At 47.6% G+C, this 16,595-nt stretch overlaps 1 protein-coding gene across 1 annotated transcript in view; it reads left to right on the forward strand.

Annotated features, from left to right (window-relative positions):
* Positions 1–3,913: 3,913 nt before the first annotated feature.
* Prag1 (PEAK1 related, kinase-activating pseudokinase 1) overlaps positions 3,914–16,595 on the forward strand; it is a 55,134-nt gene continuing 42,452 nt past the window's right edge. Inside the window, exons 1-3 of the mRNA XM_027954683.2 lie at positions 3,914–4,053; positions 8,804–9,220; positions 11,329–13,163. Coding sequence (XP_027810484.1) covers positions 8,891–9,220; positions 11,329–13,163 — 2,165 coding nt within the window. The 5' untranslated portion in view covers positions 3,914–4,053; positions 8,804–8,890. The remainder of the gene's footprint in view (positions 4,054–8,803; positions 9,221–11,328; positions 13,164–16,595) is intronic.

Here is a 16,595-nt window from a genome sequence, read left to right on the forward strand (position 1 = left end):
ACGTGTTAATGGTTTGCAGATGCACTAAACTCTCTCTGCAGTTGCTCTCTCCGTTTATAAAATACTCCTTATCTCTACTTGCACCCCTATCAAGCCCTCTTTAGCCATCCCATTTGTCCTCCTTTCTTCCATGGGGGCCTTCACAACCTCCTGCTGCTATAAACAAAGTAACTAAGAGCCTAATCTTGTGTCACGCACTCTCAACCTGATGCCATTAACTAAAGCCTGGAATTCCCTTGGTAACACCTCTTCCTTCGGGCTATCTGTCCTCTTCAAGAGACCTTGTTGCAGACTGCTCTGGAGTTTCAAAGGTCTGGAAGAAAAGGGGCCACCCTTCTTTTCTTCATGGCCTCTTTTAGATCACTGTGTTTTGGTTTAGATCACAGTGTTTGGGTGAGGTTTAAGTGGGAGAAACCCCGTCAACAATTGAGTACACAGGGCTTGACATAGAGTAAGTGCTCCATTATGTAACCTAGTTACATTCTCCAAGTCTCCCTCTTTACATCTCTCCAAACCATCCATACACCATCCACCTTGCTATTTCTTTCACTATCCTCTTACCAAAGCCCACTGCCTCCCATCTGGACCAGAGATAGAAATTCTAAGCCAGTCTTCTTATCTCCAATCTCTTCTCCTACTCCCTAATTAATATGGATAATATTACCCTGCTGCTCAGAAATGTCAATGCTTTCTTGTTGGCTTGCTTTGAAACCAAGCCCTTCCTATCCAGTACTACCTCAAATTTCCCAGTGTGTCTTCAACCAGATTATAGTGGGAACTCGGAAAAAGTCTTCTACCTCTCCCATGTCTGTTCCATTGTGGGTAACCTTCTGTCAGTCTAGAAAGTCTCCATTATCCACAAGTAGTTATCTTATGGTGCAAAGCCCCCTTCTTTCATGAAACTACTTCTTGTGTTTCTGTTTTTTTCCTGTTTTGAATCTGCTCTGTCCCCAGCTCATCTTCCTCTCCTTCCTAGAGCTTACCTTTTTTGTCTCTTACTCATTTTTCTTTAGTTTCCCTGTGGAACCTCATCTAGTGCTTCATAAGGAGAAAGCACTCAATAAATACCCACTGACTAAAATTCAACACCTTTCACACTTTAAGGTGAGAAATTCCTCTCTATTATTTGAGATCTATCCTCCAGCTGGGAAAATATCACTCACGGAAATGCCTTGGCCCAGTCTATATGCTGCTGTGTAATCCTTCTCCAACATCCCAGATTGCATTTTTCCAGGATAATTGAATAGTGTGTTCTTTCTAATTCTGCCTTTTTGCTTTTCCAATTCCAAACTACCTTATCTTGCTCACCCAAAAGCCCTACCTGTCCCAACTCCTTATCTTAATCTCCTAAAATTTAACTTCCGTCTTGCACAGAATGGTGCCTGTAAACTAAAATGCTGAAGAGAATCACTCTTCTTAAAGGCCTGATCTGTTTCAGGAAGCCCAAGCCCAGCAGTTAAAAGTGTAATGAAAATGGACTGATAAGTAGCAGAATGCTGTGTCCACACAAATTGAACTGCATTGCAGGCAGGGTGCAGTTTGGAAGTTCAAGGAGAATTGTTCATGAGTTTACCAAAGCTTGATGAAGGATACCTCATACCTATCAGTCACTGGCTGAGCACTGCAAAAGAGGATGGGGATTTTATGTGCATCTAAGTGATTCTTTTGAAATGTCTTTTGATTCTTTTCATTAGGCAAGATGAATCCATCTTTATGGCCATGTTGCTGGCATAAAAAGATGCACATTATATGTCAGCAACTACAGTATAATGCATTTATTTTGTGTGAGTGGAGCAAACCACTTGAGAATAGTTTATTTTGCAGAAACATGGGATTAACACTTCAATTGCTGTCCCAAGCTATAGGGCCAGTGGACTTGTCACGCAAAGACTTTTACTTGTATTATTATTGTTATTATTGTTATGATTATTATTATTATGTTCTTTAGTCTGTTCCTATATTAAGGATACACTTAGGTTAAAAAAAAATTAAAGTATCTCTTATGTGTTTGGCATGACCTTTATTTATCCTGTAAGGTGGGTGTCCCCTTCTAGTGGATCTTACAAAGGAAGAAGTGAAATAGCTAATCTAAATCCTAGGAATCATGAACTTCTCACAAACCTTGATAGAGATTCCAGTATAATTGAATTGCATGCACCTCCCAAGTGACTTTTGTATTTCTTTAGTGTAAATGACTTTGTACCTACCTGCTTATCAATACATTCCCCTCTTGGGTCTTGGTAGATGCATGGACTGGATCTTTCAGCTTATGTGGATGCTGATAGAGCCTAACCAAAGTTTTCCTTACATATTTGTTCAAACGATTTCCCCTTGCACTGGGAAGAGAGATAGGGCTGAACTATCACTACTTGGGGAGGGTGTTGTGAACTCACCTGTCAGTGGAATCAGACAGCCCTTGATTCCAATTCCAGTTTTCAGTTGAGAAACCCTGGCAATAATGTGGCCCTCTGAGCCTCAGTTTTTTTCTCTGTAAAATGGGGTGGAGGACTTTTTTTTTTTTTTTTTTTAACCAGGCATGGGCTTGCTTGACACAGGATATCTACACAAATGTTAGTTCCTCTGCCCTCTCTCTATACCTTCCTTGAAATTCTATCCATACTCTTAGGATAAATTGGTGACATTGGGGCAGGGAAGTATTCCCTATGTCCCCTTTTGCCATTTCTTTTCCCCCACAGAAGGCAAACATGTCTCAAACATGTCTTCTCCTTCTGTTCCCTCCACCTATCCCCTCCCCCTCACTCCTGCTATATGACTGCCACAAAGGGAGGACAGTAAAGGAATCTAAGGACCCAGCTTCCTCCTGTGGTGTTGGTGACTCATAGGCTCATTCTGGAAAAGGACCCTATTTGGAATTTCAAACACTGCCTCAGCGTTTTTGTGGGGTCTTTTCCTGTTCCATTTCTCTCAGCCTAGAGCCCTGGGAGGTGACTTTGGGCTGGGCTTTCTGAGGAAACACCCAGGCCAAGGTGCAAGCCTGTCCAACCTAGGTAGCTGGAGGAAGGGAGGGACTCGGAGTTAAAAGACTTTTCGCCGAGGAGGAATATCTCGAACTCTTTCTATCTCGGTGAATGACTCACTGGAACTCGTGTAAACACAGGTGTAATATGGGCCTGCCTAGGACTTATAAGTCCCAGCGCGATGGTAGGCCAGCGCTCTCTTCCAACCCTTGCATTCCACATGCAGAACACTAAAGTTCAAAGAGGTTAAGCAATTTGCCAGAGGCACCCAGCAGGACCTGGAATCTGCAGCCGGGATTCCCAGCCTCGCTCCTCCAGCCGCACCACCACCCTCCTCCCAGGGTAAGAGGAACTGGCAGTGACTGTACCCACGCCGCTTTCAGAGCCTCAGACCCAAACCTGGTTATTCCTCTCCTCGCCCCTCTCTTCCTTCTTTCTTCCTCCTTCTCCCTCCCTGACCAGGGTCTCCCCAGGCCAACTGGATGAATGGATGCAAAGCGCCTATTCCCATAACTATACCTGTGCAAGCTGTGGCTAAGAAAGCCTTTAAACACGGAAGCTTGCTTGCCCCTGCAGAACTGAGCAGAGTCGTGGCTGAGGAGGGGGTGGCAAGAGGGGGTTAGCTGGGGGGAGGGGGTTAGCTGGGGGGTGGGGGGGAGGGGGTTAGATGGGGGTGGGGGGGCGGGGGTCAGCTGGCGCCAGGAGTCGGGCGGAGCTTCGCTGTTGCAAGCTGGTGGGCAGGGAGCAGGAGGGAGGGGCGGGGCGTGGAGTTTGGAAGGATGGGGGCTGGAGAGCTGTAGCTGCTGGGGCGGGCTCGCTGGTCTGGGGGGACGCGGAGAGGCGGCGGGGACTGCGGAGGTGCGGCGCGAGCCGCGGAGGGCGGTGTAACCGGAGGCGGAGGGGGCGGAGCCGCGCTCACAGCTGCCACCCGGCCGCCGGGCCCAGGCAGAGGCCACCCGCCCGCCGCCGGGCACGCACCGCGCGCAGACACTCTCCAAACAATGCTCCGGGGCGCCCAGTCGGGTGGCGGACGGCGAGGCCACCGACGGCGAGGCCAGAGGAGCGCAACCCCGAGGTGAGTCCATGCTGCTTTTTGCAAATTCGGGCTCTTTTTGTCTGGCAAACGTGGCCTCCCGGGGTGGTGGTGGTGGTGGTGGGTTGCAAGAGCGCTGCGGTCGCCGAGCAGGGAAGCCCCTGTCGGTGTCGCCCTGGGTGACATGCGGCGGATCCCGGCGAGTGGAGCGACTGAACCGCGTGCACCCGGGGTTGTGCTGAAGGTGGAGGCGCCGAGCGGGGAGAACTGGGGAGCCGGAGTGGTTTTCGATTCATTCGAGTATCGCGCTCTTTATAGGGGGAAACTTTCCTTCGAGTTCCGGGAGCGGGGAACCGACTGTTCTCATGGTTTTACTGGTCTGGCTGCTGTGTGCGATGGGAAACTGAAACGCTTTCCACCGCGAGCATTGTCAAAGGAGCAGAGAAGGAGAGATCGCTGGGGCTGCTCGGAACAGTTCCCTAAGACGATTTGGGAGTTAGGGTAGTTACCTCTTTTGCAGCAGCGGGCCTTGAGAAGCAACTAGGTAATACCTTTTTCCAAGCCCGAGCTGAGCTCCCTAAATGCAGTGAGCAGGTTCTTAACCTTTGCTTGTGCTGCCCCTTCCCTAACCGGCGAAACACACACACACACACACACACACACACACACACACACACACACGGAAAATAGAACCTCTCTACTTTATGTCTTGTGAGTGGGAATGGAGCCGCCTGAGTATTAGCAGCAAGCAGCGGCCACTGGCTCACTGTGTGTATTTCTCCCAGGTAAAGCTCAGCCAGCACATGGTTTGCAGAGCCGGTAGCAAAGCCCAAAGGTCTAGGGGCCAGGAGTTTTGCAATGCATTTAGCCCTGAGTCGGGTTTGAAAGGCTTTATTGATCACTGGGCTGAACTATCATTAACAAGGCTTTTTCTTCCTTTTCTGAAAAGGAAATGTGACAGGAAACCCTAGGGAATTCTGCAGTTTGCTATCTTGGGGTCCTGTAGAACTCAGGTGTCCTTCTTATCAGTTTAGACTGTAGTGGGTGCAGAACCACATTCTTCCTGCTGAGATTAGATTACACAGCATTGGAGAAAGAAAAAAGAAAAGAGAAAGTTGTGTGAATATAACAACTTATCCTCTGTGTGTGTTGGTTAGGGGGTAGTTACAATTGTCACTTTCTCTCTTCTGCCTGGTTAACCCTCGCCAGCAAGAGTGTGTTGAAATCCACATGTATTTCCTTTTTCAGATGTTGCATTAATTTAATTGCCATATATAGATTTTTTTTGGTTAGAGTTTTCCGGAATTCTGTCACTTTAGAGTAAGGCGTAAGTAACTTGCTGTAAATATGAGGGGTATTTTGAGCCAAGATATTTAATTTTATGGATCTGACCACCCATTTTCTTCAGATTGTTCAAGAAATGGGGTGGGAGTGTATCTGACAGCTTTGGTCTTGTAAATTGTAGCCACAAATCTAGCGCAGAAGTTTGCAGAGATGAAGCTATTTTGTCATGGCTTAGATCAGAAAGAATGTTGAAATCTTTTTCTAATCTTACACTGCTGCCTCCCACTGCAATGGGGGAATTTGCATAATTCTGGGGGCGCCTCCCCTCAGAGGTAAGGAATGTGGGCTGAGAAGGTGCCATTCCCAGGCTGAGGAGCTGGCACCTGTGAGGTGTGTCAGCTCACTCCTGCATGGTGAGCGCCACTTGCTGCATGCTTCACCATTTTTTACTTAAAACAAATAGGAGGTACTTCCAGGCAAAGAAGTGCAATATGAAAAGGGCCCTTTCTGGCCAGACAGATATGGTGGTAAATTCTGTTTGCTTTGACTGAAAAACCAGTTTTAACAGGATATAGTTAGTGATGATGGCAAATCCATTGTCCCCTTATTCAATGGTGTCCCCTTTAAATACCTCTCCACTCCACCCTCCATCCTGGACAGGGGTGCTTTACCACTGAGTTACACCTTCAGCCCTTTTTGTTCTATATTTCAAGACAGGATCTTGCTAAGTCAGTGGGCCTGGCCTTGGACTGTGATTGCAGGTGTGCACCAGGGCAACTGGCCCCTTTAAACACCTTTGTGTCTCTGGGAAGTTTGGTGAAAGTTGAAATTGACCTGCAGAGAATTTCAGAGTTGACGCTGAGAGCAAAGACAACATCATAAACTAGGGAGGGGGGTCTCAAGGAAACCTGCAGGATAGTAATCCCGAGCCTACCTAACTCCCAGGGCTATTGCAGGCCGATGGCTATAAAGGAGGGTGAGTGGGGGGCTTAGAAAATGGGGCATCTGGCACCAAGCAACCTCCCCATCACAAATTTGGGTTCCTGCTGGGGAGGAAATGAGATGTGGCCTTGCAAAACTGCTTCTTTGTGAATCTGTGGTAGCCGCTGAGGAAGTGGTTAGATGCCAACCTCCTCAGATAGCCCAGCTTGACCAAGAGCTGGCAGGAAGCTGATGAGCCCACACAGAGCTGGTTTCCAAGCTCTCTTCCTCCATCCCACAGAGGGGCCGTGGGAGCCTCTGCCTGTAATAGATGTGAGCCTGGCAGTGTCTTCTGTGACTGGGAAGGTCTAGTCAGCCTTGGCTCATCAGCTTCCCAGGAAGAACCCACTCCCCTCCCCTGAAGACCAAAACACTCCCTCCACTTTCCAGCTAGCCTGCATCTCTGAGACTGTAAGGGAAAGAGAAGCCCTGGGCTATGCCTCCTCTGCTTGTTGAAGCCGATGACTTGTCCTAGAGAACTTGGCAGGGAATGAACCTACTATTTGGGTGTAGTTGGAGAAGAAGAATTGAAATAGCAATCATTAAAGAAAAGGATCAAAGGCTCTAGGTGGTCACTGACAGTCTGTTCTTCTGGCTGTTCCTTTAGCTTAAAGATGGAGTTGGCTTCATTGTTAGCTTCGGAGGAAAAAGTGTTCCATTTAGCTTCAGCACTCCTTGAGTATAAGCACCTCCGTCTGTGAGTGTGGGAGACAAGAAAGAGGGCGCTTCCCACAAAGGCTCTGGAATTTTCTTTGGAGCTCCTGGCACATTCCACCTGGTTAGTCCTGTTGATTGTTTAGAGAACATCAACCTCAAGCAGATTCTCACGGAGCAAAGTGGAGTGAAACCCTCAGGAGAAACCCTCTCTGTGTAGTGAGAATCTGTTTACCTCCAGGACTCAAGGAAGAACAGGAATGAGGAACAGGGAGCAGCAAGCTCCTCAGTATTTCCTCAGTATCTGGAACCATGAGGTGAGGTGAAGGACTGCCAGCAAAGTTGCCTTCTCTTGCCAGAAGCACCAAACCCCGTGTCCTTGGACGAGTGTCAGATTTTGTCCTTGCTGGAGTTTCCCCACCTGTAGAATGGGGATCACAGCTGCCAATGGGATGTTATTCAGATTAACTGGCTAATGTTTGCAGCTCTTTGATCTCCTGGGGGGGGTGAATTTACAGGGGGCATGATGCAAACTGGGCTTCCAGCTTTATTCTCAGAAGAACTGATCTCTTTCAAGAAGCTGATCTTCACCCCTGAGCTACGATAGGGAAAATAACTATCCGATAATCGCTTCTCTTATATTCTGTCCAGTCACTTTCAGGCCAGGACTGTGATGACCATGCATTTCTCTCTCTTCTGTCTTCCTCCTTGGCTTGCAGCGCCCAGCTTTGATGACCTCACTCAGCTCAGGCAGGGTTGAACCCAAGGAAGAGGAGGGGCCAGAATTCCCAGATGTCAAATCTCCTGACAAGGTGCCCCTGGAGGGTGGACCAGCACCACACCTCTTCCTCAACCATTCCCACCTCCACCTGTCCGGCATACGGATGACAATGCCCATTTCAGCCCTTCTATTTTTTTTGGCTGGAGGGTGGTGCCAGGGATTGAACTTGGTCACTTGGTCACTGAGCCACAACCCCAGCCCTATTTTTGAATTAGATTTAGAGACAGGGTCTCACTGAGTTGTTTAGCACCTCACTTTTTGCTGAGTCTGGTTTTGAACTCAGGATCCTCCTGCCTCAGCCTCTGGAGCCACTGGGATCACAGGCGTGTGCCATTGTGCCTGGCCCTGATTTTATTTTAATAGAGTTCTTGATCAAAAATTGTGAGTTATCTAAATGAAACATGTAATCCTGGCTTGGGTCCTGGAGGCCACCTATCTGCCCTTAAATTGCTATAAGAGACGTTACTAGGATAATCAACATCTTAAAACTACGTAAAGGTATTGAATCAATATTACTTTCTGGTTGTGAATTGGGTATTGTGGTTAGACATGCAAATTATTAAATGGTTCGGGGGAAAAGTATGTGTATGTGAAAAGATAAAGCAAAGAAAGTCAATGTAATAAAATATTAGAAAATCTGGAAAAAAATTGTGAGTTATCATCTGGAAGCCATTGTTTTTATTTGGTGTACTACTTTGAGGTTTTTCTTTCTCTGGGGCAGCGCCTTATGCTCTGGACTCCCTCTGCAGTATCTTAAAGAATATACCAAGGAGGTACAGGCTTCCCTTCTCAAACTCCATGATTCCCTTTTATAACTGTCCCACACCCTCAAGTACTCAGTGTTTTAGGGACCTGAAATGTCTTTTATTTTGTGTCTAGTTTTTGCAGCTCCTGATAAGGTCACTCCACTAGAGAGCATCCAAGAACATTGTGACAAGAGCGTGAGGGCCCCAGAATAAATGGAATACTCGTCTTTACCTTGTTGCTCCTCCTTACCCCACTGTGTCCTCTGTTCTCTTCCCTAATCAGGTAATTAGACTCTAATTGCTAATACACCCATCTTCTAATCAGGCCAGTGATCTGCCTTTCCAGGAGACTGCTCCAGGACCTACCTCTGTCTTCCACAAGACTACGCCAGAGGGCTGGGCACAAGATGAACCAGCACACTACTGGCCCACGATGCTCCAGACCATCCGACTGAACCCTGAGAGCCCCAAAATGTCTGCGTGCAGTGACTTTGTGGAGCACATCTGGAAGCCCGGGTCCTGCAAGAACTGCTTCTGCCTACGGAGCGACCACCAGCTGGCAGTTGGCTGTCCCCAGCCCAGAGCAGGCAGCCTGCCCCCTCCACCACGCCTGCCCCCCAGGCCTGAGAATTGCCGCCTGGAAGATGAAGGTGTGAACAGCTCACCCTACTCCAAGCCCACGATTGCTGTGAAACCCACCATGATGAGCTCAGAGACTTCCGACTTGTGGACAGAGGCCAACCTGAGTGCTGACGTCCAGCAGGTGAGGCTGACTAACCCCTGTGGTATTTTAATAGGGGCTGCTTCTTTTCTAACACTTGGTGACTGGCTGGCAGCCAGGGAGGGCTGTTGGAGCAAGAATCCAGTAGGATGGCTGCCCGTTGGCTTGCCCAGAGATTGCTTTGCCCTGACTGTTGCTATTTGGCGATTGCCACCCTCCTTTGTATCTGTCCCTTTAGGCTAATTATTGTCTCCAGTCCCTCAGATTTCCTCCTATGACATGGAGACTTGTCTCAGGGCAGACCAAAAATGAAAAACCTCTTTTAAAAATTTCAACTGATTATTTAGCAAGGCCCTAAGCAACTTAGTGATACCCTGTTTCAAAATACAAAATTTAAAAAAAGGTCTGGGGATGTGGCTCAGTGTTAAAGCACCCCTGGGTTCAATCCCCCATACCAAAAAAGAAAAATAAAAAATTCAACTGAAAATTTTAAATTTATACACAATTAGCAGTCATTACATAATTAATCTCATGCATACAACACTCATCAACATAAGCTTCAAAATCCATCAGCTCATGACCAATCTTGTTTCGTCTCTGACCTTATGCACCAATTGCATATCGTTTTAGTAATGTTAAAATATAAAGGTTTTTATTAAAAAAAAAAACAATGCCATTACCACACTTAAAATATTAACACGAATTATTTATTATCATCTAATACTCAGGGAGGGTTCATAATCCCCCCCCTTTTTTTGTACCAGGGATTGAATTCAGGGGTGCTTAAATACTTACTAAGCCTCATCCCCAGCCCTTATTTATTTATTTATTTAGAGACAGAGTTTTATTAAGTTGCTTAGGCCCTCAGCCTTCCAGGCTGCTGGACTTACAGACACATACCACCACTACATTCAGCTTATAATTTTGAAGCTTGGATTTAACAAACAGTTTTGATCTAGAATCTGTTGAAACAGTTACATCCCTAAAGGTTAGATCTTTCTGCTCATCTCACAGATAACTCTTAGAAAGGTATAATAATTGAGATGACACATAGCCCAGCTCTACTGGAATCTGCTGAATTTGGACACATCTTGGAGGCTGTATGTCTAAGACATTCCTAAGAACTGCTTGCTCCATGTTGACCTCTTTGCATGTTCTAGTTTTTCTCAGCCAATGTGGTGAGTGGATCAGGAAGGGTGTGTGAGCTTTATGTGAAAACAAAGGTCAATTTTAAATCGGAGGAGGCTTAATTGAAGAGAGGCATTTCCTGTGGTTGCTATGAGTTCCATGTCCCTCACAGGGCTGTTCCATTTTCCCTAAACTGGTTACACCCATTCCCCAGGCCATTCCCTACACCTTCAACCTTCACCTACATAAGCCAGGGACTCTCTAAGTTCTGAATCCTTTGGGAAAGGAGCCAAATGCAGGCCCTACTTTGAAACTGTTTCTAAAAGGGGTGGTGAAATAGGGACTTTAGAAGGGAAGGAAAAGGGAACAGGGATGGGAATGGCTAGTCCACATCTCTCTTTCATAGCCCAACTGGTCCAGTCACTTAGGCAGCTCTGGCTGAGGTAACCATTGTTAACTGGGAAAAAGAGCCGCTTTTTAGCTTTGTCTGAGGCAGAACCCAGCTAGGAGAGAAGAAGCCTGGACCCAACTAAGAGTGATCCCTCACTTCCTGCCCTGCCCGGCCACACACCCCAGGTGTTTAAAAATCATATGACTTCTGTTTCTTCTGGAATGCACCGTGACAGGGTTATCAAAAAGCCAACCAACAGAAAGCAAAAACTTAAAACCAAACCCTCTATTTTCCAAGCCTGTTAGAGACCTATTTCACCCAACACTTGTGACAAAGGGAAAATGTTCTCTTTGAGGGTTTGTGGGTTTTTTGTTTTTTTTTTTCCTATCTCACAGACTTAAGCCAAAAGCATTACAGACCCTGTGTGGGAAGCTGGGCTCAGTGGGTGCCCCAGCAATGCTCCTAAGCGTGGGGACATCAGAAGGGGGGCGTGTCCCGGAGTCCCTGCTCCCACGTGCTCGCACTGCACTATAGAAGGCAGTTGACAGTGTCATGGCACTTGGTTGTCACTTTTTCTCTCTTTTTCCTCTGACAAGGTCTAATATAAGTCTTTTCACCTTGGACTGTGTAGGCACTCTGGAGACGAGCCCCGGGCAAGCTCCCCCTCCCAAAGCAGGAAAACATGCCCATAGTTTACCTGGGCAGCTTCCGCGGCATACAGAAGCCTGCTGCTCCCCCTGCCTGCACGGATGGTGGCCCTCGCTGCCCCCCTGCCTACGCCATGGTGGGCCTGCACAACGTGGAGGCCCGCGGGGAAAAGAACATCGCCGTCCACCCTGGGAGCTTCCCCGACGAGAAGCCTGGACGGGAAGAGAAACCCTCCTTTCCCTACCAAGAGCTGCCCACAGCTCAGGAGAGCTTCCGCCAGAAATTGGCAGCGTTTGCCGGGATGACATCTGGCTGTCCCAAGAGCCCTAGGCCCTGCCCCTCTCCTCAGCCCCTGCGGGAGTCCCTGCCCTCTGAGGATGACAGCGACCAAAGGTGCTCCCCCTCTGGGGACAGTGAAGGCGGAGAATACTGCTCCATTGTGGACTGTTGCCCCGGGAGCCCTGTCGCCAAGGATGCTGCTCGTGCTGAGGGCTCCCGGGGCAGACCTGGCCCAGGGACCTGCTCGCCCACCTGCTGGGAGCAGGGAACTTGTGCTGGGCCTAAGGACGAGGAGAAGCGGGTTCTGAGCTTCCCCAGTGAGTGCTGTGGCCAGGGCCCCACAGCCAACAGGCCCCACCTGGGGCCCAAGAAGCTGTCCCTTGCTTCAGACGCTGCCAGTTCTTCTGATGGCCTGTCCTGCGGCAGCACCAACAGTGGCGCCAGCAGCCCCTTCGCTGCCCACCTTGAGAGTGATTACTGCTCCCTGGTGAAGGAACCAGAGTCTGGGAAGCAACAGGACTCGGGCTGCCACTTGGTGACCTCTAGCAGATGCCCAGGGCTGGCTGGAGAGCCCCAGGCCCCACCCCACCCCAGGGAGGCTGTACAGCCAGAGCCCATCTATGCCGAGAGCACCAAGAGGAAGAAACCAGTGCCAGTGCCTTCCAGGCCACAGGCCAAGGCAGAACAGGCAGCAGCTACTCAGGGCCAAGGCCAGGGCCAGGGCCAGGTATGGACAGGTGATGTCTGGACTCAGAAAACAGTGTCTGGCTGGAGTCAGGACAGGGAAGGCTCAGACAGGACTCCCCAGGTGTCAGCTACCATTACAGTTATGGCGGCCCACCCAGAAGAGGACCATCGGACCATCTACCTGAGTAGCCCTGACTCTGCAGTGGGGGTGCAGTGGCCACGTGGGCCTGTGAGCCAGAACTCAGAGGCTGGTGAAGAGCAGACCTCAGATGGGCAGGGACCGAGCTCCAGTGAGAGCCATCCTCATGATGCGACTGAGAGCCCACCCAAAGCAAGGCCTGCCATCCCCCCCAAGCTGTCTAAGAGTAGCCCTGGTGCATCACCATCTTCTTCCCCACTGGCTGACCCCAGTGAGGGGAGCTCCAGTGGCAGTGGCATTGGACCCCAGCCTTCATCCCAAGGCCCCACTGACCCCACTTCTTCCTGTCGTATCAATGGCATTGTCAGCAATGAGCCTGCCAGATGTCCTCCTCCTGCCACCTCTTCAGCCTTGGACCAGAGGCGGCCCAGGTACCAGACTGGTGCCTGGAGTCGTCAGTGCCGGATAGAGGAAGAGGAGGAAGTGGAGCAGGAATTGTTGAGTCAAAGCTGGGGAAGAGAGACAGAAAATGGCATCATGGACCATTCAAATTCCTCTACCTGGCACCGTCTCCACAGCATGGATGGCTCCTCTGGACAGAATAGCAAAGCTGGGACTGGGATGAGCAAATCAGCTTCTTTTGCCTTTGAGTTTCCCAAGGACAGAAGCAGGATGGAGGCATTCTCACCTCCTCCCCCACCTCCAAAGTCCAGGTGAGTAACAGTGTCCTGTGGGAAAACAACTTGGCTCTAAAGGAAAAGTACCTGTTTGCAGGTCCAGGGCCTCTCTCCAGAAAGCTTGGCCTTTGCTGCCTTGCTGGAAGGCCTTTAGGCCCAACCTCCAGGCCTCCCCTCTGGGCACCAGTGTCTGCCCAGAGGCCATTGTGCCTTTATGTAAATTTTGAAGAGGCCCAGTGCAGCCTTTAGAGAAAAAGAATTATTGTTTGTGCTGGAGCTTTGCAAACAAACTTACAAGCAGAGCCCTGCAGGGATTGGCTATTTGCAATGAATCTTTAAGGAGCTGGGGTTGTGGCTTAGTGGTAGAGCACTTGCCTAGCGGGTGAGGCACTGGGTTCGATTCTCAGCACGTATGTAAATGAATAAATCATGAATAAATCAATAAACATCTAAGGAATGAATCTTTTAAAGAATGAATCTTTTAAAGCTAGAGGTATAGCTCAGGGTGGAATGCATGCTTGCAGGGGACTCTGGGTTCCATCCTCAGCACCACAAAAAGTAAAAATGGTATTGGGGGGGGGGTGAGAAACCCTGCCAGGCTGTCACCCTTATGGTATCCATATTTTTATACCTGGTACTCTTTTGTTCTACATCTTTCTCTCTCTCTCTCTCTCTCTCTCTCTCTCTCTCTCTCTCTCTCTCGTTCCACATCTTTCTCTCTCTCTCTCTCTCTCTCTCTCTCTCTCTCTGGTACTAGGAACTGAACCCAAGGTTGCTTTATCACTGAACAACATTCTCAGCCTTTTTTTGCCTTTTTAAAAATTTTCAGACAGGGGCTTGCTGAAGCTAGCCTCAAACATGCTATCCTCCTGCCTCAGCCTCCCAAGTTGCTGGGCCTGGGTTTTTGTTCTTTTATAAGTGTCTTCTGCAGGATTTTTTTTAAGGAACTCTGAAGCTTTTTATTTGTATAAGCATGCAAAAGAGGGCTAAAGAAAGCAAAACAGGCAAAGCCAAGTGTGTGCTTAATAAACTATTACCCGGATGGTGATTAGGTACTGGGGCTAAAATTAGAAAAGAAGAAGCTTTGCACTTGGTTAGTAACTCTCAGATGTTTATTTTTTTATTTTATTTTTTCAGTTCTGGGGATTGAACCCAGGGCTTTGTACATGCTAGACAAGCGCTCTACCACTGAGCTACACCCCCAGTCCTCAGATGTGGTTTTTAAAGGAAAAAAAAAATGTAGTTTCATGTTAGCACGTTGAATCTCACAGCTTTTCGCACAGCCTCGCTGCTATCCTGCCAGTTTAAAGTACCTTTCAAAGGCTCCAGAAAAATAAATGCCTTTTTAAAGGTATTGAACTGTGCATGGGATTTAAATTGTGAGGGGGGAAAAAATCCCTCAGTAAAAGCAAAACTGATTTTATCAGGGAAAAAAAGAAACCTGCTGTTTAAAAAAAAAAGAGACAGATTTCTCTAGTCCTGTCATTGCCAGTATTCTGTTTCAGTGGATGTGCCCTAGGTTGATGTCAGAAACAAGGGAATTGACCACAGAGAGAAGCAGCTGTGACACTTGACTTTGAACGTTAAGGCTCTCAGGATGTGATGTGATCTAACATGGGCTTGTTCTCATGACCATCATCCCTTTGTTCTGGTAATGCACAGGCTGCCTACCATGCAGAATAGACACCTTTCAGATCGTCAGGTGATTGCAGACTCTTTGGCTACAATTTTAACTCCCTGAATGAATGAACAATTCACCAGCCAAAATGAACTCCCATCTATATAATACTTCCTAAGGGTATGTTAGACATGATATGTTAGACATGACAACTCACTTCAGGTATGTTAGACATGATAACTCACTTCAGTCCTAAAGGGGAAGAATTACCATCCCCAATCCCTAGGTGACAAGACAGATATAGAGAGCTGAAGTAACCTGTCCAAGGCCACGACCGTACCTAGCAGTCCAGCCCCAGGTCTGTGCTCCTAAACATACAGGACACATGGTCAGGCATAGGAGCATCAGCCCATTGTATTTGTGTGCCTCTGTTTCTGGTAGGCTGGTGGAAAGTACCATTGTCAGTGTCAGAAAACCAAATTTATACTCCATCTCTTTTATTGAGTGGCCTTGCACAAGCTGTTTACTGTGATTTGAGTTTTCGGGTTCCTCTTTTTCTAAAATGGGATGATGATAATACTTTCATAACATCCTATTATTGAAATAAGTCGAACAACCGAATCTAATGGGGGAGGTAAGTTGTAATGTAGTCAGAAGCCACCCAGAGCTGTTAAGTGTGGCAGCAACCACCCATACCCTATAATAGAAACCAGCCTGGTCCGGTCCCGGAAATGCCACCTGAGCCTGGGGAAATAACTAAAACTTTCTCACTTGAGAATCACAGTGCTTGGAGAAATCCCAGTAACCATAGCAGCATGACTCAGGAAGGGTTTTAATTAGCATCTGGATTGAGATCAGAGTTTTTCAGTCCAATATGTTTTGATAAAACCCTTGGAGTAAATTTAGCTCAAATCAGGTAGGAATCTCAGAGGTTCCAGCTCTTAAAGAACAAAACAAAAAGATTAAAAAAAGTTCTTACTTTGGGAGAAAAATGTGGGAAGTAAAATTAACTTAAGGGAACACAGAAAAAAAGCAAAGAGCATCTTGTATTATTTAAAATAAGCCAAACTAGTCCATTTGAAAAGCATTTTCATTTAAGCATTGCTGACATAATCCTTTGAATCTTCATGTCTCCCCTGTGAAGAGATAAGAGGGAAGGCTTGGGACCATAAGCTGACTTTTAAATCTGGAATTCCTCTGGGGAGAGAGGGTACCATGAAGCCTAAAGCCTTCAAACCTAGCAGATTGAGGTATAGGCAAATCAAGAGGGTTAGTGAGAATTCAGCCTATAGCTGATTCAGTACCAACACCAGTGTGCACCAGTTATTATGGCAGGCTGATGTCTAGTTTCCAAAATGGAAGTTATGGAACATCTTCAAGCAATGTGGGAAGTTAAGCCGATTTCTTGCATGGACCCATCTGTTAAATGGTTTCTATATCTAATGATTAGATATATGTATGCTTTATGCGCTCTGAACTCTAGAAAAAGAATTACTTCAAGCAGGGCTATGTTACTTTCCACTTACACAGTATGGAGAGATGGACAGATTTGTCTGCTTTCTTGGGCCACCATGGAAGAACAGAGAATGAATTTCTGGGTTGTCTATCATCCCCCTCCAACCTGGAGGGGAAAAAATAGATGTCAAGAATGACTTGGTTTTCCTATGGTCCGGTTTCGACTGTTTGATAGTAGCCTGTCTATGTTTGAGATACTGTCTTCTGTAAGCTCCCATTTGCATTCCTGAGAAACCTCTTGCTGTAATGTCCTGCAGAATAAAGATCCTCCAGGTATATTTAATGTACTGAAGGGTCTTGCTCTGGATGTGTTTAGAGTGCACCCTCTTCCTGAG

This window comes from Marmota flaviventris, chromosome 3 (assembly GCF_047511675.1).
Source record: "Marmota flaviventris isolate mMarFla1 chromosome 3, mMarFla1.hap1, whole genome shotgun sequence".
Lineage (NCBI taxonomy): Eukaryota > Metazoa > Chordata > Mammalia > Rodentia > Sciuridae > Marmota > Marmota flaviventris.